This window comes from Bos indicus x Bos taurus, chromosome 9, assembly GCF_003369695.1.
Source record: "Bos indicus x Bos taurus breed Angus x Brahman F1 hybrid chromosome 9, Bos_hybrid_MaternalHap_v2.0, whole genome shotgun sequence".
Lineage (NCBI taxonomy): Eukaryota > Metazoa > Chordata > Mammalia > Artiodactyla > Bovidae > Bos > Bos indicus x Bos taurus.
Genome location: NC_040084.1, coordinates 67424086 through 67451325, shown reverse-complemented (window position 1 = coordinate 67451325; position 27240 = coordinate 67424086). Strand labels below are relative to the sequence as shown.

The 27240-nt window shown below is 37.5% G+C and overlaps 1 protein-coding gene across 6 annotated transcripts in view; it reads right to left on the bottom strand.

The window, feature by feature from the left end:
• Positions 1–27240, bottom strand: part of LAMA2 (laminin subunit alpha 2) — a 693105-nt gene that overhangs the window by 307287 nt on the left and 358578 nt on the right. For all 6 annotated transcript variants that reach the window (XM_027551500.1, XM_027551497.1, XM_027551499.1 and 3 more), the window contains exons 13-14: positions 4455–4556; positions 2883–3094 (exon numbers count right to left, since the gene is read on the bottom strand). In XM_027551500.1, the coding sequence (XP_027407301.1) occupies positions 2883–3094; positions 4455–4556 (314 nt within the window). The remainder of the gene's footprint in view (positions 1–2882; positions 3095–4454; positions 4557–27240) is intronic.

Genomic DNA, 27240 nt, shown 5'->3' with positions numbered 1-27240 from the left:
TACATTCTTAAAGGAAATTTTTATCTTCATTTATTAATGAGTACAATGAGAAGAAAATCAATTAATTTTATCACATGGGCTCCTCAGCACTGTAGAAAAGAATGACAGCAAAAATGGTCTCAATTTTGAAACACCAGTCCATTCGTTATTCTAGATATCTTCAAGTCTTAATGGTACTTAATGGAGAAAATGGTACTTCCTAGAATATGCAGGTCAGATGGAAATGCTTCAGATTTGTGTGTTAACTGGCCAAAAGCAAAGCATTTTTGCTTTAATTCCATTCTCATAGTGACTGTTTGACATTGACAAGCAATTGTCCTCCTCATTTTACAGATGAGGTGACTGAAATCCAAAGAGATCTAAAACAACACTATGTTCACAACTATTAAACAGCTAATTTGAAAACAGAAGTCAAAATTCTAACCTGCTGCCCCATTTTCCTTCCACTATTCAATTTCAGTTCCTCTGTATAGGGAGGAACATAAACCCATTTGCTGAGAGAACTACCATGGAAGTAAATCCTCTTTAAATAATTCTAAACATGAATTTCTGTTGTGATAGCTTCAATTTACTTGTGCTTACACACAAGCCGTATACCAAGTTGGAAGCCTACTGTGCAAGACAAGTTGAAATCAATTCAAGTGATGTTTTACAAATAGGACTCAATCCACTCACAGATCAGAGATAAATAAAATATAACAAGCTTACTGACTCAAGATTCATGCTGGCTTGTGGCTCACCTGAAGTGGGTAGGAGTTTCACATACAATATGGCTTTAACTTCTCGAACTACAGAGCCTTGTGTGATGTAGGCTGCAGAGAGCACCACCCACATGAATTAGTTCCTGTGTCGGATCCCATAGCCATGCTCTGTGAACACGTTGCTCACGTATGGGAAAAGCTCAGAAGGCTCAAATGAAACTAGAGATTTTAAGATAAGCAGACACTAAAATTATCTCCCATGAATCAGGGAGAAATGCTTTGGATTAACTAGTCTGAGAAGCAAGGCTGGCAAAAATAAACCCCTCAGCCACTTTTTGTCAATTTGCTTGTCATTTATTTTGAAATCCAGAGGACTCATCTCTTTGTACTCTTTAAACATCATGACAGTCTCTATTTACTAAATGTGAAAAAACATAATTAATTCCGAAGTGCTGCTTCTCATCTTCACAGCGTTTTAACCCAGCTTCTAGCAGCATTGACTATGCAAAAGAGGTACATTGTTTGGCAGTGGTTCTGTTTCTGAATCTGCGATTCTCTCCTTAGGGAGATGGTAATGATGATTACGCTTAGTTGAAATACTACAAGTGAAAGACAAACTAGACAGCACAAGCAGATGAAGGGGGGTGGTGGAGCTTCAGCAATTAAAAGACCCTCTTGTAGATAAACCAGCATTGGAGACACTGCTGTGCTGATGGGTATGCCAAGCTGTCGGTTTGGGGTCACATTTGATCATCTAATTTAAGCTGCTTTAGGACAAAATTGGGCTTGTCAGGCGGCACTAGTGGCAAAAAGCTTGCCTGCTAATGCAGGAAACATAAGAGATGCTGGGTTTGATCCCTGGGTCTGGAAGATCCCCTGGGGGAGGGCATGGCAACCCACTCTAGTATCCTTGCTTGAGAATCCCGTGGACACAGGAGGCTGGCGGGCTATAGTCCACAGGGTTGCACAGAGTCAGACACAACTGAAGCGACTTAGAATGCACACACGCAGGAAAAAATTGCCATGAAATTTGTAAGTAATTTTTTTTTAATGGAAAGAAGCCTTTAGGGTGCCTCTTATGGACATGTTTAGCTCAAGTTGGGGAGTTCTCTCTTTAAGGAGACAAAACAGAGAGTAGAAAGGAATAATCCCTTGAAAGTGTTTGAGGCAATGAGCACTTTACATAATTATCACATATAATTTTCACAATGACCCTGAAAGGTAGGCACTATTATCTCCACTTCACATTTGAAGAAATCCAGTTGCCATAAGGACCAACCACTTGCCAAAGGTCACACATATAATAAGCAATAGAGCTAATTGAATTCTTAGTCTTACTTTCCTTGATATCATGCAGCCATTATAGTATTACAGTGCTTCACAAAAAAACTTGTGGTTATTCAAATGAAGGTGCTTATATCTCTCATTATCAACCATATACTATTAAGTCAGAATCTACTGAATGAATTAATGGAATAAAATATTTTACAAACCACTTTCTGAATATGGGTATCCTGGAATTATATCACTTTACTTTTCCACTATTTGAGTCATCAAAAAGGAGACTGTGCTTTCCAGTATAGCATTTCTCAGTATAGGGATCATTTTTATTGCATGTTCTGGCAGAACTGAGAATCATCAATACTGAAAAAGGACTAAGACAGATTCATCCTGGGTAGGTAAAATTTTAAAGATCAATAGAAACACTTTTCAGAAAACCAGTGCTCCATCATTAACTATTATTTGAAGATGGAAAACCTTAGGAGAAGGCAATGGCAACCTACACCAGTACTCTTGCCTGGCAAATCCCATGGACAGAGGAGCCTGGTGGGCTGCAGGCAATGGCAACCTACTCCAGTACTCTTGCCTGGCAAATCCCATGGACAGAGGAGCCTGGTGGGCTGCAGTCCATGGGGTCACTAGTAGTCGGACACGACTGAGCGACTTCACTTTCACTTTTCACTTTCATGCATTGGAGAAGGAAATGGCAACCCACTCCAGTGTTCTTGCCTGGAGAATCCCAAGGACAGGGGAGCCTGGTGGGCTGCCGTCTATGGGGTTGCACAGAGTCGGACACGACTGAGGCGACTTAGCAGCAGCAGGGATCTTCAGTCACTTAGCACTTGCACGTCCGCCCCAAGGCAAATGTGTAAGAGCTGGAGATGCAATTCCTGAGTTTACCTGAAGATGGCATCCATCCCAAGGCTGTATGTGATTTGTATGAGAATTCTCTGCAAATTCACAAGCACTGTCATAAACTCCTTTCTACTGACTGGGAAATTTGTGCCATGTGTGGTAAATGATTCTTCTTTAAGTGACAACACATTAATATGTTCTTCAGATGGTTGCAGATACACCTCCTCTTGGGCTGAGCTGATTCTCAAGTCTTTTCCCTAAAGGGGAAAAGAGAGTATAAAGGATAAAACTGTGAAAAAAGGGATTCTCCTCTTTGTAGGTTATCATCAGTACGTTTTTTATTTCAGGTTAGCTTTCCCTGTCAGGATATTTCTAGTATGTATAAAAGGCAGAGAGAAAACAATTTAAATATTAGCCTTAACTCGATGTACCACTAAGTATAAGTTTCTTGGTTATGCATGACTCTTATTCCTCTATTTACTAAAATAATTAGTACTTGGTAAGTCTAGATATATGATTACAAATACGTCAATTTTATAGAAGTGTGCAAAACTGAGTATTTCAGATATACTATTTTATGGTGAATGTGGATTGTATAGGAAAATGGGGAAGAAAAGTTAAAACAGTGTATGAAGCTTTCGTTTTAAAGGACTCTTCAATCTGGGGGGAAAAAAAACAAGGAAAAATTCTACAGTTTCATGATTACAATCGGATAATGGCATTATTATCATTTGGGTTAACCTTTTATCTTAGTTCACTCATATTAATAATATACAGCTTCTCCACATTTTACATTTAGAGAACCCCTTTTATCTCAAAGGAATTCCATGACATACTTCTATTTTCATACACACACACATATGTAATGATATATATCACTCAGATCACCTCACCTAATACTGGAAACATTCATTTTGGGGGAAGACTTTTTGTTAAGTTGATTCTCATGCATGAACATTTCAAGACCAAAACAACAACAGAGCCCCATGCTAACTCAGCATAGATCCCTTTGGACCCATAAATATGCATGAAATGTGTGCCTTTGTGTGAGCAGAGGAGAAGAAAGGAAGAATATGAGAAAGGAAGGCAGCTTTTATGTGATAACTTTCTAGCCTTTGGGAACTGCCTGTGTCCCTCCAAATGCTCAAAGCAGTTTCTCCTATATTTTTCTTAGTTAAATTAAGAGAGTTTTGAAGTCAGGATTCAACTGTACCTAAATAGATAAGATTCCCTTTTTCCATTGACTTTTACCTAATATAAACAAAGGTATAAACAAGAAAATCTACTTGGAAGCAAGGAGAGATGGCAAAACTACAACTATATAAATCAGCCATTTGCTCAAACACTTTTAGTATCCTTATATTCTGGGGGACATGGTCATTAGGTTTTAAATTTAAATTTCAAGTCTGCTCTAAAAATTCCCTTTACTATTGGAACCCAAGACCTATGTTCAGTCTTTTAGATATGTCTCAGAGTGAATGGCAGAAAAAAATTCCCAAATCACAATATTTTTCTCTAGTAGTATATAAATGAATGTTAAACTAGTTAGGTAAGGAATAACCTCAGATTACATGAGTGTAAAGCAGTTAAACATAAATGACACTTCCCATACTCTACCTCTAAGATAACCATAAGCTGGAGTGTGTGTTCTGCATCTTCGTTTGCTTCTTCAAGGTCATATGATACAGTAAACATCAACTGTCCTCCAGCTGCTGTGAGCTACAAGAGAGAAGATACGTCATCATTACAGGACAGGAGATGGGCTATTCAACTGTGCTTTGCTTATTATTTTTAAATTATTTTATTGTTCTATAGGGCAGGATTTGGAAGAAACAGAAATCATGAGCATGCAGATTGAGAATGATAGACATTTCTTTAGGAGTAACCTTTATACGAACCTTACCTATCAATGGCAAGCCTGACACACATCATATAAATTCATGTATTCTTTTTCCTGGTGTTGCAGGCTTGCTGAAATAGGTTAATTTCCAGGGAACCAAACACAGCCCCTCCTGTCATTTTTCCTAGTGTGTAGCTTGAGCTTTACAATTCCCAAACAGAGAAGGATCTTTGTTAAAATTGAGAGATTTCTACTCATCACTGAGGGTCACTCACTTTCTGTGGGTCTGAATGCTTTCAGCAAAGCATCACTCCATTTCACAGGCACTTTACCTAGACTATAAGCTATGCTCAGAATGTTGTTGGTCAAAGAAAAAGAAATAAAGCAGCAAATTTTATATCATGAAAAAAATTAATCAAAATTCCAAAAGAAGATACACTTTCCCTTGGGCAATCAAATATGCTTAGTGTGAATGAATGCTGTTATTCTTTTTCATTAAACAAAATTCTTTCCTTCCAACATGCATGCTGAACCCCATACAATGTATGCTTGAGGTTTACATTTGCTGACATTGACAGTAACCTTGTACAAAGGATTAAAAAAAAAAAATAGGAAAGCAAGATCATTTACAGGACAGGAATCAACATTGGAACTTGAATGACAGATGATGCAAATGCTGCAGTGCTTTTCTAAAAAGTTCCACCCCAGCATTGTAAATAGACACTCATAAAACAAAGCTGATCATTTGTATTCTGCTGTTTCCTCCATAATGACAAGCAGAGACCTAGCTTCGCAGCCCTGGGCTCTCTGCGGCCTCTCATGGCAGACCCTGACCACAAACCAACTCCTGGTGATGCTCTGGGTGGAGAAGGAGGAACCCAGATTCCTTTTAGAGTTGTTCCATTGGGAATGGAACACAGCTCACCATGGCTGATTAAACAAAGTTTTTAAATCACAGCTTCTCAATGTCTTCTAAGAGCTCATTACAGGGAGCTTTATAAGGAACTAAAATTCAGAAAACTTTTATTCCTCTGCTCCACTGAAAAATAGCCCTGTTATAATGTCTTTTCATATCTAAAATAAAAAACATCTGCCTGGACTATAGCACTTGGCATTACTGTAAGTAATGAGGGGTGAATCTATGTAAAAGGTTTTTGGTTCTATTAAGATAAGCTTCCAAAACATGCTTGTTCAAAAATCAACCTGACATTTTCTTAATGATGGGAGTCCAGAAAGGCAGCAGCAAAGGATGTTTCATATATTTCAAAGAGAACTTAATTATTCAGAATTTCCTAAATTAATAAAAATATTTAATAGGAGGTAGGGACTGAGTTTGGAAAGGACATAGATCTATAATGTCACAAACTCTTGAGCTTCTAAATGTATTTTGATTATTAAAATTTAAATTACATGCTATCATCCTTCTAGAACAGGTTTCCTTAAAAAAAGAAAAAAAATCAAGGTAAATTAATTCTTAATTTCCTTAAATCAATTTAAGAAACTTAGAATTAAAGGTAACTCGCATTTTGCCAAAGAAAAGAGCAAAAATGTAATTTGAACATCCCAGATATTGAGACTCAAGATGAAAAGAAAAATGTTTGATTTGTTACGATATTTGATTTGTCAAAGTATTTTCCATACCTACTTATAATAAAGTCATATTATATATGAGGTAATATGAGAGAGTAATGAGGGTGGAAATGGGGGAAAAACAACAAATAACTACATAGAAAAAGAGAGGGGGCCTTTTATAGTTATATACAACACAAACAATGGAGCGGAAGTCAACCTGTTCACCTGAGGGCTTATAGTAGTAGTAATACTAATGAGAAATTGCTTTCTCATTCACATTTCATAAAACAACTTTTTTTCTATATCTTTCATGCACCTCTAGAACTGGTTTTTCAATCATCCATGGGGTCGCTGAGGGTCGGACACGACTGAGCGACTTCACTTTCACTTTTCATTTTCTTGCATTGGAGAAGGAAATGGCAACCCACTCCAGTGTTCTTGCCGGGAGAATCCCAGGGACAGGGGAGCCTGGTGGGTGGCCGTCTATGGGGTCGCATAGAGTCGGACACAACTGAAGTGACTCAGCAGCAGCAAAGGAGATCAGTCCTGAGTGTTCTTTGGAAGGACTGATGCTGAAGCTGAAACTCCAATACTTTGGCCACCTCATGTGAAGAGTTGACTCACTGGAAAAGACTCTGATGCTAGGAAGGAGGAGAAGGGGACGACAGAGGATGAGATGGCTGGATGGCATGACCGACTCGATGGGCCTGAGTTTGAGTGAACTCCGGGAGTTGGTGATGGACAGGGAGGCCTGGCATGCTGTGATTCATGAGGTCGCAGAGAGTTGGACATGACTGAGCGACTGAACTGAACTGAACTGTTTTCATAAGTGAATCCTTTTTGCTTCCATCTAGGTTGTGAAATGGCACCCCACTCCAGTACTCTTGCCTGAAAAAATCCCATGATGGAGGAGCCTGGTAGGCTGTAGTCCATGGGGTTGCTAAGAGTCGGAAACAACTGAGCGACTTCACTTTCACTTTTCACTTTCATGCATTGGAGAAGGAAATGGCAACCCACTCCAGTATTCTTGCCTGGAGAATCCCAGGGATGGGGGAGCCTGGTGGGCTGCCGTCTATGGGGTCGCACAGAGTCAGACATGACTGAAGCGACTTAGCAGTAGCAGCAGCAGGTTGTGAAATAACAGTCAATTTTAAATAGATGCATGATACTGTTACCAGATGTTTTTCCCTCAAGCTAAAAGTGTTCATTTCCATAATATTAAAATCACTGTCTATTTCGTTCACCCTAAGGTATATACTGATGATATATCTCTATATAATTACTTAGTCAAGTACTTATTTAAGTAATTTTTTAAAAAAGGTTGTTTTAATATCATCCTTTAATTGAGAAACTGCATCTCCTAGGAATGGGGCTTCCTGGGAAGCTTAGTGGCAAAGAACCTTCCTGCAATACAGGAGACTTGTGTCGATCCCTGGGTCAGGAAGATACCCTGTTGGAAGAAATGGCAACCCACTTCAGTATTCTTGCTGGGAAAATCCCATGGACAGAGAAGCCTGGTGGGCTACAGTCCATGGAGGTGGCAAAGAGTCTGACATATTGGATGACTGAGCATACCTCCTAGGGTTAATTATTTATTCTCTGCTGAAGATGAAGCTCCAATACTTTGGCCACCTGATGCGAAGAGCCGACTCATTAGAAAAGACCCTGATGCTGGGAAAGATTGAGGGCAGGAAGAGAAAAGGACGACAGAGGATGAGACGGTTGAATGTCAGCACTGACTTGATGGACAAGAGTTTGAGCAAGTTCTGGGAGATGCTGAAGGAGAGGGAAGGCTGACATGCTGCAGTCCATGGGTTGCAAACAGTTGGCCATGACTGAGCAACTGAACAACAACAAAACTCCTTTGCTTCTATTTATCTATCAACTGCATCAAATAATCTCTTTATAAGAAATGAAACCAAGAATTTCTTGGTATTGTTTCCAGCTAATGTGTCTTCCCCAGAGGGTACACATCACCGGAGAGAGTCTTTGTAATAAGTCAGTTATTTGTTGTTCAGTCACTCAGTCGCGTCTGACTCTTTGTGACCCCGTGGACTGCAGCACACAAGGCTTCCCTGTCCTTCACCATATCCTGGAGTATAGCTCAAGTTCATGTCCATCGAGTCTGTGCTGGCATCCAACCATCTCATCCTCTGTCGTCCCCTTCTTCTCCTGCCTTCAATCTTTCACAGAATCAGGGTCTTTTCCAATGAGTCAGCTCTTTGCATCCAGTGGCCAAAGTATTGGCGCTTCAGGCTTAGCATCAGTTCCTCCAAAGAATATTCAGGCCTGATTTCCTTTAGGATTGACTGGTTCGAACTCCTTGCAGTCCTGGAACTCTCAGGAGTCTTCTCCAACACCACAGTTCAAAAGCATCAATTCTTTGGTGCTCAGCTTTCTTTACGGTCCAACTCTCACATTCATACATAACTACTGAAAAAAAACATAGCTTTGATAAGATGTATCTTTGTTGGCAAAGTAATGTCTCTGCTTCTTAATAGGCTGTCTATGCTTGTCATAGTTTCTCTTCCAAGGAGCAAGTGTCTTTTAATTTCATGGCTTCAGTCACCATCTGCAGTGATTTTGGACCCCAATAAAATAAAGCTATAAACACTTCCTTTCTATGGAATATTTGTTTTCTGGGGAACAAGCTGTGGAAATACTTGGAATATAAGTTGTCCTTTCATAGATAGCTTTGGATGAAGGCTTCTCTGTCACTTCTCCATCTATATTGTGCTCCATAGTCCAAATGCTATATTGACTTGGCTCCTTCACCTGCTTGCTTCTCCACTCTCCAATAATTCCTTCAGTGTCCCAGTCTTCACTATCTCCTTCAAATCAAATGTGCACAGAGCTGCAAGTCATCAGTTGACTTTATTGTCCCTGCTAGATATTATCTCTGGACATTTGTTAGTTTTGCTATCAAACTCTGAGGTATGGGGTATTACCACCTCATTTTCTGTACTTCTACTCATCCAACCTTACTTATTTGATCTACTTCAGCCTGCTTTCCACATTTAGAACTTCACTAACAGTATGTCTTGAAAGGTCACTTATCAGCTCTATCTAGCAACCACGAATGGGCTTTTGTCCAGTTCCATGTGATGTATAATAATTCTTGAGATTCTTGACTCTTTGGTTTCCTACTGCATTAAACTTTTCTGATACTTCTTTCCCTGGAGTATGACAGAGGTACCTCTGTCTCCATTATAAATACATTTTCTTTTATTCTATACTCAGTATATGGATGTTTCTAAGATTCTTACCCTTTTTTGATTATCCTTTCTTACTGACTTTCCATTCCTCTCTCATGGATTGAACTGTGTTCAGCCCTGGTTTCTCAATCTGTATCTTCTATCCCGTCCCATATTCCTGGATGAATTTGGTCATGGTGCCATAACAAAGGTCCAGAAACTGGCTAAACAACAGAAACCTGAGATCAAGGTGTCAGCTGGGAGAACCCCCGTCACCTGCCCACTTGCATCTATCACTAGCATTCTGTATTAATAAATCTACTTCTTGCCCATCCAAAAAAAGAAAAGATGTCAGCAAGGCTGGTTTCTTCTTAGGCCCTTCACCTTGGCTTGTAGACGGTCATCTTTTTCCTGTGTTCTCCCATGGTCTTCCTTCTGTGTTTGTTTGTCTCCTGATTTCCTCTGCTTATAAGGAAAAGTCATGGTGTATTAGGGACTACATTAAGTGCCCCGTTTTAGCTTAGTCAGAATAAAAGATCCTTTCTTCAAATTCAGTCTCATTTTGAGGTTCTGGGAGTTAGGACTTCAAACATGTGAATTTGAGGGGGACAGTTCAGCCTGTAACATTTCTGTACTGAAGGACTGTTTAATAACAAACACTCAGAATACCCAAAGTTTATTATCTGGCTCTTCCCAGGAAACAAACAAGTATTTTGCCAACTTCCATGTCACATGAGTCAAGCCATTGCTTCGTTTCTCTGCTGTAAAGTAGAAACTATAGATACTACATAATATTGCTTTCACTCTATTATTTGAATCAGATCAGTGCCTCCATCCTATTCCTTGAGATGCTTCTTGTCTAATTTTCTGTTCCCATTGCTATATCATACTCACTAGGTCCTCATCAAGCATTTGAATTCCATTCTCTGACTTTAGTTTTTTTGTTGGGGAAAGTTTTATCAACAATTACTTCTGCTGTTGCACTTCCTTAATGAAGAACCTGCAGTGGCCGTGAGATCTATAGTGTCATTCAAGTTTCCGTGCAGTTTCAATACTCTGTAGGCTCTATCTAGCTCCCTGTTCACTAGCTCTGGGCACAGATGCCCCAGAGCACTGCAGTAAACTCACAAAGGCACAGTGGGATGCTGTAAATGTTTGAAGGAAACAAAGAAACACTATGTATCTACTGGACCCCACACAAACAACTAGCTCTGGGTAGTTCACAATTTTATCAGATAGTATTCCATATTCCTCTAGAGGATATTCTCAAAATTTTGAGCTATGTTTTTATTTACTTGCATTTTCAGTCACGTCATATCTTTGTTAAGGAACTTTTTCAGTGAATGTTGTGATTAAAAACCAAGTGTTGTACAAAAATTAATGTGTAACAGAAAATAAGGGCAGCAGGGTCTTATCTGATTCTAGGTTTTGAAAATTTGAATATTACTCATCAAGCAAGATCCCATTAGTAAGTAACTATAGTAATTTATGAAGAAAATAAATTATATTGTTTAGATTTATGTGAATTATTTTTTAATGATTGCTAAGTTGCCAAATTACAAATTTTTTTGTTGTTGTTCAGCCCTAACTACTGTGGCACATTTCAGTTGATCTATCTAGGTTGGTCATGACTTTCCCTCCAAGGAGTAAGCATCTTTTAATTTAATGGCTGCAATCACCATCTACAGTGATTTTGGAGCCCTAAAAAATAAAGTCTGACAAGGAAAGTTATGACCAACCTAGATAGCATATTCAAAAGCAGAGACATTACTTTGCCAACAAAGGTCCGTCTAGTCAAGGCTATGGTTTTTCCAGTGGTCATGTATGGACGTGAGAGTTAGACTGTGAAGAAGGCTGAGCACTGAAGAACTGATGCTTTTGAACTGTGGTGTTGGAGAAGACTCTTGAGAGTCCCTCGGACTGCAAGGAGATCCAACCAGTCCATTCTAAAGGAGATCAGTCCTGGGTGTTCTTTGGAAGGACTGATGCTAAAGTGGAAACTCCAATACTTTGGCCACTTTATGCGAAGAGTTGACTCATTGGAAAAGACCCTGATGCTGGAAGGGATTGCAGGCAGGAGGAGAAGGGGGAGTTGGTGATGGACAGGGAGGCCTGACGTGCTACAGTCCATGGGGTCGCAAAGAGTCACAACTGAGTGACTGAACTGAAGAGAAGCAAATGTTGAAAAAGTTTTGGAATTCCCAATCTAGCCTTTTCTTGTATCCATTCTGCTACTTATATTTGCTTAAGGTAATTTTTCTGCTGAAACTCTCATTCTTACAGCTCTCTGACCACTGAAATGCCGCTTTTCTTTCTTTGCCTGGATGATGCCCCACTGGACAGAAGACTAGCAAAAAGAAGCTCTTTTAGTGATGCTCTTAAAATCTACTGAGAACTCAGCAGCAACCACAACTGGTAAAAGAGCTAAAGGATTAAAACACACACACACACACACACACACAAACAGAACTCTGTATAAACCAACTCTTCCCATAGCAATGAAGAATTCTAACAATACATCACACAACATTGTTAAGTTATGCTTACTGTGCATAACTTCAGCTCCCCACAATTTTGGACTTTGTAGACTTAATTATCAGTTTTATATTTGACATTTTCATATTAGTTCATCTTGGGGACAACGTTGATTTCTCTAATTTTATGAAGCACTCCATGTATAGAGAATAGAAGATTTCATTTTCTCTGGCTATTAAAAACCAATTGTCATCATCTATTGGCTAGAAATATTTGCTTCCCCACAGGTAGAAATAAGTGCAATTCCAGTTTGCTTTAGGGCAATTGTTATCTTTACTGGATGGATTAGACTATATTTACCAGAGATGAAAACTTTATCCCTCTTCAATAGAAAGAGAAAGTGAATTTAATGGAGATATTTCATTCCGTAGGAGTCCGCAAAGACCTAGTCTTTTACGTTTCCCCTTAATTATGCTTCTTGGTGGCTTAGAGGGTAAAGAATATGATTGCAATGCAGGAGACCCCAGTTCAATCCCTCCCTAGGTGGGGAAGATCCCCTGGAGAAGGGAATGGCTACCCACTTCAGTATACTTACCTGGAAAATTCTGTGGACAGAGGAGTCTGGTGGACCACAGTCCATGGGGTTGCTGAGTGTTGGACACGACCGAGCAACTAACATTTTCACTTTTTCACTTATCTATTAAGTAAAATTCTCTTTGGGGAGATTTAGTTATCAAGTTGCAAAGGCACTGCAAGACAAAGGAGCAGCGCCCATCCCTTCCTGGAGATGGTTCTTAAGCCCTTCACTCTCCTGATTCTCAATTTCACCCCATTAAGAATAGAGCAACACAAGTAGCTGTTTCCCAGGAGTACCTGTCTTAATTCTACCTTCAGGGGAAAGAAACAGCTTGATTGCAAGTAACATTATAGTTACTATGCAATATATAACCTCATGTCACACATAATAATGTAGTGTGCAGGCAGCACATTGCATTAAAGATTTAATGAGGCAGGAAAGTTTTCCCTCATGAGTGGAAAAGGCTGAAGTTAATTCATAAAGCTAAGCTTTATGAAAGTATTTTGTATTAAGTTTTGTGTGTTCTCTTTTCCCCCAATCCAGGAAATATGAATGAATTGAGGGGTGAAGAATGGATGCTCTATGGAGGACAATCTATCTGCAAGGAAATTTTTTTTCAGAAAAATAAACCTGGAATATTTGGTTCTCTGATATTAGAACATCATAATTCTTACTTCACGAAGTGGGGCGTAAAACCCAATATTTGCTTTTCTTACCACAGCAAATATTTCAGGAGGAACATACTAAAATCAAAGGAGGGAGAGGCTTTGTAATATTGAGCAAGATAAATGAAACATACCTGTCAATTTCAGTTTAGTATCACAAAGTGGGCAGGTGATTTATCTTTCTAGATTCCAAGCCCCAGAGTTTTAAACTCGGAAAAGGGGCCTCCCATTTAAGTGTTATTACTTCATTCATTCACAGAGATCTCTTTCAAAACAGAAGTGTCCCACTTCAGGACTTGTTCTGTTCTTGCTTAATACATTTAGAACATTGCAATAAGAGCGCATTCTCTCCTTTCAAAGTACAATAATTATTAGAATAGAACAGATGCAAGATGATGCTGAATTAGAAAACAGACAGAATTTACATGGGAGATCATAAAGTCATATCATCTTTAATGCATAGAAAGTGGACTTGGAGTGCTGGGTGTCAGTTGGAGATAATGCATTCTAGAAATATTGCTTTGGAAGGGAAGAACCTTCTTTATGTATTCCAAGAGACACATAGGAAAAAAAAATTCTTGAGGAATTTTACTTTCTGCCTGCCTTATTTCTCCCTTTCTTTTTTTTCTTTTTTCCCATCTCTGCTGCTTTTCCTGCCCTCTTTTCTCACTTTATAATCTCCCCCTACCCATCTCCCTCTCATCTTTCTTCTGATTTTTTTTTTTACTTTTAGACTTGGTCACTTTCAACCTGATAAGATAATTTTGCATTCCTTTGTACTTGGTATCATCTAAAGTTCATACATTAAGTAAGACAGAGAAAGATTAACATCATGTGATATTGCTTATATGTGGAATCTAAGAAAAAAAATGGTACAAATGACCTATTTACAAAACAGAAATAGGGTCACAGATGTAGAAAACAAACTTAGGGTTATCTGGGAGTAAGGGGGGTGTAAATTGTGAGATTGGGATTGACATATACATGCTACTACATATAAAATAGATAACAAGAACCTACTATATAGCACAGAGAGCTCTATTCAGTACTCTGTAATGACCTATATGGGAACAGAATCTAAAAAAGAGTAGATATATGTATACGTATTGATGCTGCGAGGGATTGGGGGCAAGAGGAGAAGGGGACGACAGAGGATGAGATGGATGGATGGCATCACTGACTCGATGGACGTGAGTCTGAGTGAACTCCGGGAGTTGGTGACGGACAGGGAGGCCTGGCGTGCTGCGATTCATGGGGTCGCAAAGAGTCGGACACGACTGAGCGACTGATCTGATCTGATCTGATAATGGATTCACTTTGCTGTACAGCAGAAACTAGCGCAGCATTATAAGCCAACTATATGCCACCAAAAATTAACTCAAAAATAAAATAAATTAAAAAATAAAGTTCATATGTATCCAAAGCAGTGACAAAAATCACGAATGTGACAGGGCCAAGGACAGAGTTTTGTGGCAGCCACAAGAGACACTCCCTCGGTGTGCGTGCGTGCTCATTTACTCAGTCATGTCCAACTTTTTATGACCCCATGGACTGCAGCCTGCTAGGCTCCTCTGCCCAATATAGCATTCACAGGCAAGAATACAGGAGTGGGTAGCCTATCCCTTCTCCAGGGGATTTTCCTGACTCAGGAATCGAACCCAGGTCTCCCACATTGCAGGTAGATTCTTTACCATCTGAGCCACAAAGGAAGCCCGTCCCTCAGTGTAACACTCACTAATTGACCAATCAGTCTCCCTGCAGCACAGTCCTTCAACTCTGTATGGAACTACCTAAACTCATTTATTCTTCCTAACTTTCACCATGCTTTCCAAATTCTCACAACCCACCTCCTAGCCAATATTCATATACAATGTTTCCTATTAACACTGCCAAGAGATCATCTTTACAGTGTTCTCATTGGCAGAGGAAAGACAAAGTAATCGTGAAAGATACATCCTGAGGAATTAAGAAGTCAATATGAGATTCCCATATGAACTTTTGTTTAATTATTTATTCACTTGAATAATGCCTACCTATCTTCAGCATAAGCTTTCTGTCTCCTGTATAACAAAACAAGGCCCAATTATATTTTCCCTATATTTAGTTATGATTCAAAGCAAAAGGAATTATAAGAGTTTGATCAGGTAAGAATATTTCTGGTTGCAACTGAAAAGCAGACACTTAGTGGTTTTCCTAGAACAAGAACACCAAAAGTTGAAGGATCAAAAAAATTTATTTTTGGCTGCACTGCGTGGCATGCAGGATCTTAGTTCTCTGACCAGGGAGAGAATCGGTGCTGCCTGCAGTGGAAATGCAGTCTTAACTACTGCATCACCAGGGAAGTCCCCCAGGTCAAATTTCTAAATACTACAATTAAATGGGTTAAATTTTTCCTACTTAATATATTTTGACAAACACCTAGATCCATTGAGTACACTTAAAAATATAAACATCTCATGAATAAATTCACTAAACATTACATAGAAGATGAAGAGCTTAGAAGTACAACTTCCCAAACATAAATTAGCATTTAGTGTTTTCTCTAAGTTCTCTAACTTAAGAGAACTACTTGCTACCATGTGACATGCAGTGATCAAGAATTGAGTTGAAATAGTACAGTCTCAACAGATGTGAGTGTATGGTAGCAGCCAATTCACCAAACTATTTTTTGTTATCAGGCCCAGACTCAAAAATAGGATGTTTGCAACAGCTGTTTGTCTTCTGTTTACTTATTATGTTTGGATGGAAGCTTCTATTAGCACTCCTGCTGCGGGTTGGATTAATTTATAAGTAAATATTCAGTACAAAAAATACATGTAATACATAATTAAACATTGATCTAATCAAATAAACCATAAATTATGGTTTTATATAAACATAGTTTCTTATTGACTAGAGCTTAATTTTTTCCTTTAAAGTTCTCTGCCAAGGAAATAGAAAACTGTTTCCTCACGATATGCAACATTGATGTGATTAAAATAACAGAACCCATTTTAATCCAAGTTCCATTAAGTTAAAGAGAAACATACTTACTCTTTTCACATAAAAGACGAATGAAAATAAAACATACAATCATTGTGGAAAATTTATGAAAACACTGTAAAAAGGAGTTATCAACATTGCTATTTCCTATGTGAATGAGAATTTTAGTTAATCTTTCTCTTACTGCTTAAGTATTTTGCCTTATAAGTATATTCATTACTTTGGATAGTATATGACTATTGTATAATCTTTTCCCTTCTTATAGCAAAAATAGCAACAATTGTAATAAACAGAGCCTTCCTTTTGCTCATAGACAATTCTAACATTTTCTATAGTTAGCAACACTATTGTTGTAAGTGCTGTGTGTTTAAATAAGTTCAATTAATTTTAGGTTATATTATTTAAAAAGAGGTGATTTTGAGATAGTCATCAATTTACTTCCCCAAAAGCAGAAGCCAGAACACATCTTGGAATACTACTTTGATTTGAGGCTAAATAGATCTACCACTATCTCCTTTTCTTTCTTCTTTCATTCACGATCTCTGCAGGTGATTCTTTATTACCAGCAGAAGCTGATTATAAATTTTAGAAGAAAAGATTCCCAAATGTGCAGTGGAAACTAAGTCACACCCCAGAGAAGAATCAACAGGCTAATAAAAAACTTTTAAGTATCTTCTTCCAAAAAGACCAGATAAAGGGCTGTGTTAGGTATCTGACATGTCTATTAATACAGGAGTCAGTTCTGAATCACACAAAAGATCAAACCCATTCCTTGAGATTTTCCATATCTTATTTTGGATTCTGGTTCTGCCTTTAAATTGCTCTATGGCCTTTGGGAAAGTTATTTATGCCTTCAGAGTCTCAGTTAATTTTCACTTAAATGAGCTGAATTACACCTACCTCAGAATTTTGTTCTGAGGATGAAATAAGAAAATTCACATTAAATTCCTCATCTAGTACTTAGCACATAATATATTTTAATAAATGTTAAATGTTATACTGTTTTAATATCTTTTCAAAATTAAATATACACACACTTCACACTAAAAAACCTAATAATATTTATTTCATGATTTTACATGCACTTTAAAATTTGAGGATTTTCCTAATAATATTTATTTCACTATTTTACATGCATTTTAAAATCTGAGGATTTTTGGAAGAGTCACAGTGATGGCAGGATTCAGGTCTTATTCACGTTTTAATGTTTCCCTCTGGTATTCTGCATAAGTATCTCACAGACAGTAGATGGTACATAAATATCTGTGAATTTTAATCAAATTCTATGTCATATATCATTTCAATGTTTTATAGATGGAGAAGTTATAAAAAAAACTTGGAAAATTTGTACTACTCCATGAGATAACTTTCAGTTGTTATTAAAGTAGGTCTTTAGTGGTCTATTATCTCAATCAGTCCTAAAAAACAAACCAAACTAGATATGCCTATTTGAGCTTTTTAATGATTTGAGCTTACCATAGGAATGTACTGTACTGCTGACTAGCAAATTATATGTGCATTTGTTTTAAAATAAGGAATCTTTAGCATTGGGAAGTTTGATCTGCAGTTGAAGGGAAAAATCAATATTTAAGTCATTTAGACATTTACACACATGAAGCAACCATATGCCATTACTTCTCATTAGCTTCTATATGCTAGGATAATAGTGCAATCTCCAGTGCCCACAAATACATATTTTATAAGCCACAAACACATTTTCAATATGCTCTGATATATTGGCAAACAATGTACTCTCTGTATTAAGAAGATACCAAACATACAGATTAAAGGAAGCAATGATCCAGCTGTGATCATAGCCAGTCAGAGCACATTCTTGACATCACCGTTTAAGAGAGTAGTTGACAAATTAGAGTTCATTCAAAGAGGAATGACTGGGATGTTGATGGCTCTAAAAGCTGAGCAAAAGGTTTAGAAAGGTAATGGGAGTGTTTGACCTTATAAGAAAATACTAGGGAAAACATGATTGTTTTCACAAATGGTTGAAGGTCTGGTGTGTACAACAGGTAGAAAACTTGCTGTTTGTAGCATGGAACTTGAGCCTACATAAGGAAGTGAGGGGAAGGAGTACTGCTTGGTTATGTGTACAAATTAACTTATAATATCTAGAAACTTATAATATCTATATAAGATATTATATAGATATAATATAATATAATAACTTATAATATCTAGAAAATGAAATGAACTACCTTAGTGAAATAGGATGATCTACCTTGCAGGGTATTCATAGCCCTGAAATGTGAATAGAGGTCCATCCATTGGGGAAGATGGAGGAGAAATGCCTCCACTTCTGAAAGGTTAGCTTAGATCTGAAATCACTAGGCAACTTGCAATTCTACCATGCTGTTTTTCAGCTACTTTATTATTAATAATAGTTGGGGTGATTAAATACCAGGGTAAGTAAGCCTTTGCAATTTCTATGTAGAATACAGAATACTACCAGCTTTATGTGCATCTGCTTTGTGCACTGTGACTTTAGAGATACAGAATTAATAAGAGAGCAGCATATTTTGTTATGAGAAAACTGCTTGTATACATAGTATCGGAGAGATAGAAAGGAATAGTGGGGGAAAAGATCTGGAGCTAGACTTCTGAGGGAGAACTAGCCCTGCCACTTATTAACTGAGTATGGTGGTGGTGGTGGTTTGGTCGCTAAATCATATCCAACTCTTGTGACCCCATGGACTATAGTCCACCAAGCTCCTCTGTCAATTGGATTCTCCAGGCAAGATACTGGAGTGGCTTGCCATTTCCTTCTCCAGTTAACTGAGTATGACTAGAGTTAACTACTTAATCTCTCTGTCTCAAATCTTCATCTGAAACATGGACATGATAAGATAGTAAATGCCTCACAGAGTTGTGTAAGAATTCCACTGAATAGTTCAGGACAGTACATGACATTTCACAAGTGATGAATAAAGATTAGCTGATATTCTTGTTCTTGTTGCTATTATGTAAATAATACCCAAAAGTTTGTAACCATCCAGAGCAATACATGGATACCACCAGACAGCCAACACTGAAATCAGATTGATTATATTCTTTGCAGCCAAAGATGGAGAAGCTCTATACAGTCATCAAAAACAAGACCGAGAGCTGACTGTGGCTCAGATCATGAACTCCTTATTGCCAAATTCAGACTTACATTGAAGAAAGTAGGGAAAACCACTAGACCATTCATGTATGACCTAAATTAAATCCCTTGCAATTATACAGTGGAATTGAGAAATAGATTTAAAGAACTAGATCTGATAGAGTGCCTGATGAATTACAGATGGAGGTTTGAGACATTGTACAGGAGGCAGTGATCAAGACACTCCCCAAGAAAAATAAATGCAAAAAGGCAAAATGGCTGTCTGAGGAGGCCTTACAAATAGCTGTGGAAAGAAGAGAAGCGAAAAGCACAAAAGGGAAAATGAAAGATATACCCATTTGAATGCAGAGTTCCAAAGAATAGCAAGGAAAGATAAGAAAGCCTTCTTCAGTGATCAGTGAAAAGAAATAGAGGAAAACAATAGAATGGGAAAGATTAGAGATCTCTTCAAGAAAATTAGAGATACCAAGGGAATATTTCATGCAAAGATGGGATCAATAAAGGACAGAGATGGTATGGACCTAACAGAAGCAGAAGATATTAAGAAGCGGTGGCAAGATTACACAGAAGAACTGTACAAAAAAGGACTTCATGTCCCAGATAATCACGATGGTGTGATCACTCACCTAGAGTCAGACATCCTGGAATTAAAGTGAAGTGGGCCTTAGGAAGTATCACTACAAACAAAAATAGTGGAGGTGATGGAATTCCAGTTGAGCTATTTCAAATCCTAAAAGATGATGCTGTGAAAGTGCTGCACTCAATATGCCAGCAAATTTGGAAAACTCAGCAGTGGCCACACACTGGAAAAGCTCAGTTTTCATTCCAATCCCAAAGAAAGGCAATGCCAACAAATGCTCAAACTACCATACAATTGCACTCATCTCATATGCTAGTAAAGGAATGCTCAAAATTCTCCAAGCCAGGCTTCAATAGTACGTGAACCGTGACTTCCAGATGTTCAAGCTGGTTTTAAAAAAAGCAGAGGAACCAAAGATCAAATTGCCAACATCTTCTGGATCATCAAAAAAGCAAGAGAGTTCCAGAAAAACATCTATTTCTGCTTTACGGACTATGCCAAAGCCTTTGACTGTGTGGATCACAATAAACTATGGAAACTTCTGAAAGAGATGGGAATAACAGACCACCTGACCTGCCTCTTGAGAAACCTGTATGCAGGTCAGGAAGCAACAGTTAGAACTGCACATGGAACAACAGACTGGTTCCAAATAGGAAAAGGAGTATGTCAAGGCTGTATATTGTCACCATGCTTATTTAACTTCTATGCAGAGTACATCATGAGAAATGCTGGGCTGGAAGAAGCACAAGCTGGAATCAAGATCGCCGGGAGAAATATCAATAACCTCAGATATGCAGATGACACCACCCTTATGGCAGAAGCTAAAGAGCCTCTTGATGAAAGTGAAAGAGGTGAAGAAGGTGGCTTAAAGCTCAACATTCAGAAAACTAACATCATGGCATCCGGTCCCTTCACTTCATTGCAAATAGATAGGGAAACAGTGGAAACAGTGGCTGAGTTTAGTTTTTTGGGCTCCAAAATCACTGCAGATGAGACTGCAGTTATGAAATTAAAAGACGCTTACTCCTTGGAAGGCTTGCCTGGAAAATCCCATGGATGGAGGAGCCTGGTAGGCTGCAGTCCATGGTGTCGCAAAGAGTCAGACACGACTGAGCGACTTCACTTTCACTTTTCACTTTCATGAATTGGAGGAGGAAATGGCAACCCACTCCAGTGTTCTTGCCTGGAGAATCCCAGGGCTGGGGGAGCCTGGTGGGCTGCCGTCTATGGGGTTGCACAGAGTCGGATATGACTGAAGCAACTTAGCAGCAGCAGCAGCAGCAGACAGCATATTAAAAAGCAGAGACATTACTTTGCCAACAAAGGTCCATCTAGTCAAGGCTATGGTTTTTCCAGTAGTCATGTATGGATGTGAAAGCTGGACTCTAAAGAAAGCTGAGTGCCAAAGAAATGATGCTTTTGAACTGTGGTGTTGGAGAAGACTCTTGAGAGTCCCTTGGACTGCAAGGAGATCCAACCAGTTCATCCTAAAGGCAATCATTCCTGGGTGTTCATTGGAAGGACTGATGTTGAAGCTGAAACTCCAATACTTTGGCCACCTGATGTGAAGAAAGGACTCATTTGAAGAGACCCTGATGCTGGGAAAGATTGAAGGCAGGAGGAGAAGGGGACAACAGAGAATGAGATGGTTGGATGGCATCACCGACTCAATGGAGATGAATCTGAGTAGATTCCAGGAGTTGGTGATGGACAGAGAGGCCTGGCATACTGTGGTCCACGGGTTACAAAGTCAGACACGACTGAGCAACTGAACTGAACTGAACTAAGAACAACATTCTCTGACTACCGCATCACTGCAAGAAATTAGTATGATCTGGATATTTTTAAGTTTGAAAACAAACATTTGCCACGTTTTTAAGCAAGATCCCATGTTGCCCTTTAGATGCTAGGTCATGTACTACCCTTTTGTGACCCCATGGACTATAGCTTGCTAGGTTCCTCTGTCCATGAGATTTCCCAGGCAACAATACAGGAGTGGACTGCCATTTCCTTCACCAGAGGATCTTCCCGACCCAGGGACTAAACCCACGTCTCCTGTATTGGCTGGCAAATTCTTTACCACTCAGCTGCCTCAGAAGCCCTGTGCAAGACATACAGAACATAAAATTATGGTAGGTCTCAAAAATTAAGAGACTCAATTACTAAGCCTTATATAATTAAGCAAATATTTATATGAAACTTTAGAATTTCAGTAACACTCTGGCACCATTCTGTTTACTCTTGAAAAATCTTGTATTGTTGTTGTTATTTATCTCATTTTAAAAATAACTTTTTAATTGGAGGAAAGTTGCTTTACAATTTGCATTGGTTTCTGCTGTACAACAATACAACTATAATTATACGTATATAACCTCCTGCTTGAACCTCCCTCCTCCTGCTCCCCTTCCTTCACATCATCACAGAGCACAGGCTGGGCTCCCTGTGTTATATAGCAACTACTCACCAGCTATTTATTTTACACATGGTAGTGTTCATTTCTCCATTCAACCTAGTCCCTCAACCCACCTCCCCCCCAACAGAGTGAAGTCAGAAAGAGAAAAACAAATACTGTATATTGTTGTTATTATATGATATACAGTGGGAAATTAAGGCTCCAAGAGGTTAACCTATTCAAAGTCATACTTTAGTGATACTGAGATGCAGCCTTGATTTATGCTTACCTTTTTCAATTTGAGACTCTACCTCTCCCCCCTCTCTCTCTCTTTCTCACACACTCACACACACACACACACACACACACACACACACACACACACTCAGTGTGCATGGTATATATAATACAAAGATCTTTTGCTCCAGAATAAGACTGACCCACTCTCCAATCTTAGTCCATACATTTACTGTGTGACTTTGGACAGATTAATTCTGTAGGATACATAGTGTTATGTCTCAAAGAGAATGAAACTACCTAACTTGAAGGGTTTTTATAAAGAATTCATGCAAGAAACTATGTAAATCCTATTCTTAGTATTCTATATCAGACATATTGAATTTATTCAAACAGAGTCTCATTTTCTCTAATAATTATTCTGGAAGTTAAGCAAGTTTAAAATAAGTTTGTTAGTGTTAGTCGCTCAGTCGTGCCCGACTCTTTGCGACCCCATGGACTGCAGCCCACCAGGATCCTGTGTCCACTGGAGTCTAAATGCTTGTGTAGGAGAGAAAAGATTATTTTTCTTAAAGATGAACATATATTGTTTTCATTAATAATGAGAAGAAAATAAAGCAAAACTTTTTCTAAAATAGCATTTTTCACTGATTGAATATCCAAATGTTTAATAACATATTCTATTAGTGAAGAGCTTCGGGAAACAAGCACTTTATGCGTTGGTGGTATATGTCTACAATCTATGGGATCAATTTGTTACAGCAAAAGTACAAATGCATATACAACTTGATATGCAATTTTACCTCTGGAAATTAATCCAACAGTTATACTTGCACATGTAAGATATAGCTAAGCATATGATTATTCCTTGCAACAATGTTTGTACTAGAAAAAATATCAAAAATGTATGTCCATCAATAGTGATCATTAATAAACAGAGTAATAATGATAATAATGGAGATGGCAAATACTCTGCAATGTGGCTTTACATATATTAACTAATTTAATTCTCAAAATAACATTCATACTGCCATATGAGATAGGCATATTGTGATCATTGGTACATTTATTTTAAAGATGAGAAAAAACGAAGCACTGAGTGATTACATAAATTCCTCAAGATTATAAAGTTGGTAGGTGGTAAAACCAGGATTTGAATCGCATGATCTGGCACTAGAGTGAAAATTTAACCTCTTATGATTGCTGAACAAATTTGCATGCATCTGTTCAAAAAAATAAAACTAACTAAAAATTATATATATATAAGTATGTACCTGTATATTTCTATACATGGAGGAGAAAAATCTTTATTTATTAATATAGAATTATCTTTATTATGTTAAATAAAACTATAATGTGCTTTTATAATAGGTATGTCATACTACCACTTGTAAAAAATGAGAAAAATTATGTATCTATGCATTTATAACATATATACATAAAAAGAAATGTAGAAATAGGGAAGATAAGCGTTACCCCAAAATACACGGTAGTTACTATTTTGACACTATTTATTCTTAATTTATTGGATGACATAACTAACAGTATCATCATCACTAGCTGGAGTACCTGATAGAGGTCAAATATTCGTGATTTAAGTACCTGCAAGATGGCTGTGGTAACCCAGTAGGAAGTGTGTTTTATTAAGACTGCTTTGAAAATGTATTTAGAGGGGTTTCTGGAAGTGTAACACTGAAAAAATACAAAGGAAAGAAGTCAGGAGTCTTGAGTGTTAGCTAGCCCTGCTCCAACCAGATGTACAATTTAAAAACATTTGTTTCTGAGGAACAAAACCACATTCTGAATATGGAAGCAAGAAGAGCTGACATAATGTGTCAGCTCATGAGTATTTCACAGAAGTATGACTTCACAAATATTTATCTGAAAGAGCTTTAGAATCATTTTTCCTGTGCAAATGTTAATGGTTTTCCTATTTTACTGTATTATTTTGAGATTTCTATGAAGTAATAGTTATTAGTATATTTTGGAGACCTCACATATGTAACACTTTTATTATTTGATACTTTCAGTTCTAAAATTCTGACTTAAAATGACCAGGGAAATCTGATATATCAGACTTCTTGCTTCAATAGTGAAAGCCTCTAATCTGCAGAAATGATTGCATTCAAGTAAACATAATCACACAATATTTTAGATCTGCTTGCCCTCATTTCTTTTTGTTTTTAGTAGATAAATCATTAAACTACTCCCACCTGAATCCACAAATTTCATCACACATATATCGAAAGTATGTCAAACTATGGACTCCTTAACTCAAAACAAAACCAAAAAAACTCCAGAAGGCAAGGAAACACAATAGCCAAAATTTCAAAATAAAGCTTAGTATTCCTTGTAAGCTATAGAAGAAAGTTTGTGATTTTTCTACAAGTTCCCCAGTTCCCATAAACTGTAGGTACCCTTTTATAACAAAGGGAGTACAAACAGTGTTCCTTATTATTTTCTAAGAAAACAGAGTTCCTGCCATACAAAGGCAGACAGACCCTCAGGATACTCCAAAATTTCTGCTCAGAGTTCAAAGGGGGCATAAAAGCAGTCCCATCAATCACAACATGAAACACACACTTTCTCACACTCTCACAGGGGTGCAAATATTTATGCAGCTTTGGACACTCATTTTCCTCACACAAATTCACATCAGCACAGCAACTGTATACTGTTTTGGGTGAGGGGCAACATTTATGCAGTCTTTGAACTTCAGCACACTGCATTGAATTTTGTAATATTTTCTTTTTTTATATACATGTATACTGTTTCTAAAGGTTTCAACATCTCTGTTCTTTCTTCTCAATCATAACTGAACATCCCTCCCACACAGACCAGCTGTTTCTCTACTCTGAAGAAGGCAAGTGATTTAACATCATAAATACCAAATTGCATCTCAAGGTCAGAGTCAAAAGCTTTTATGTCTCATTAATTTTTAGGCTCCTCATCAGTTTTTCTCAGTGAACCACCATTTATATCATGGTATGCAGAAAGCATGGGACTTGTATTATCAGTTAAAACAGAAGGCTATCTCCAGGCTACTAATGACTAATATAAAACATTTCCAATTAAACGTATAGTACCCCATATACTTTGTAAATGGCAACAGCAAAACTTCATAAGCTTTCTGGTCCATTTAACAGCAACTTCTATTCCCCCTGAGGGAGAAGAAGAAAAACACCTCTTTGAATTAATCTATCCCTGAACTGCTGAGACATAAAAATGCAGACCTTTCTGTCCTAAATCAGATCATTTAGGCCACTCATGTAATTCTTGAAAGGGACAGATTTAATTTTAAAATATTATATGTTTCTTAGAAATTTACTAAAAGTAGGTAAAAAGAAAAGCTATATGCATCACTGTCTGATCTTCAGCGCTCATTTATCCAATTATGAGTAAGTAGAAGTTTGATAACACGAAGAACCTCCCATCACTTAAGTCTGCAGCAGTATTTCTGAAAGGAATCACATATGAAGAAGTTGATGGAAAATCTTACTGACCTCATTTATTCCTCACCAACAAAAAGACTTGATATGTCTTTTAGCCCTCAAACACTTATTTTATCATAAAAATGGGCCAGAGAAGATATGTGATCTGCCCAAGACCAAAGTGTAAATAATGGCAGCGATGCGGGCTTTTAGTTTCAGTTCTGTGTCTCCACAGGTGTTCAGAGACACAATCACTTATTTTTAAACCTTTAATAAGACTTATTTGCTAAATGTTTACATTTCTCTCCTTATCTTTCAAAAACTGTCATGTATTAAAGTGTATTATTACTACAATTGTTGGCTTACATATCAATTAAAAAGTATCAAGGAGCATAGGGTGAGTCTTCCTCAAACACAAGAAGAAATTCCTAAAACTATCGGCATAGTTTTAATTATAACAAAGCAAGCCTGGGGTAAACTAATAGTATGTATGGTTTCATATCTATAAGACAACATTTAGAGCATTTCTAACTATCAAGTAATTATAAGAAAATACACTAACCATTTATTTAAAATTGTAAATTTAAAAATCAAATAATTAACATAAAATAAGAAATTTCACTATTTCTAAAAATGTTATCAAATCTGACAGTATACTTTAAACACATTAAGTTCAAAAATGAGAGGAAAAAGAACATCCAGGCAAAGCATTTCTTATGCAAGGTAATTAACATAATTTTTTAATAAATTAATGCCATAATAAACATTTTTAGAATTACATTACATTTAGTTAATGAGAATTGAAGAAATGTTAATGTGTATCATAATCATCAGGACAGCACATTCATCATTTCATTAACTTTTTCTATCTTATTTTATACATCTGACATTCAAGGAAATCTGATCATTTTTCTGAAGTAAATAAAATTACATTACAATTTTAGTTATTATTGGGTAATTCAATAAATCTATTTTTACATATGGCTTGGCCCTATGCAAAAGTTAGTGAAACTCTAAGGATATAGCAAACAAGAATCATGTATTTCTATTTTGGTACGATTTATAAAATGAGAATCGTTTTTAATATCAAGGTAGGAGGGTAGAAAAGCCTGATAGCTTTGTCAAGGATGAAAAAGGTAGAGTGAAGCAAAGCTTGCTCATTTGGAGGGGTGCTCATTATGTACAGCACATGAAGGAAAACAGAAGAGCACCCAGGGTCTTTGAGTCATCCTTGTAAAGCTCAGTGGTTCCTCACCATGACTTGAATAAAGTAAAACAAAACAATCCCAAACTCTGGATACTCTAGGAGCATAATAATTCAGAAGAATCCATTATCTTTTTTT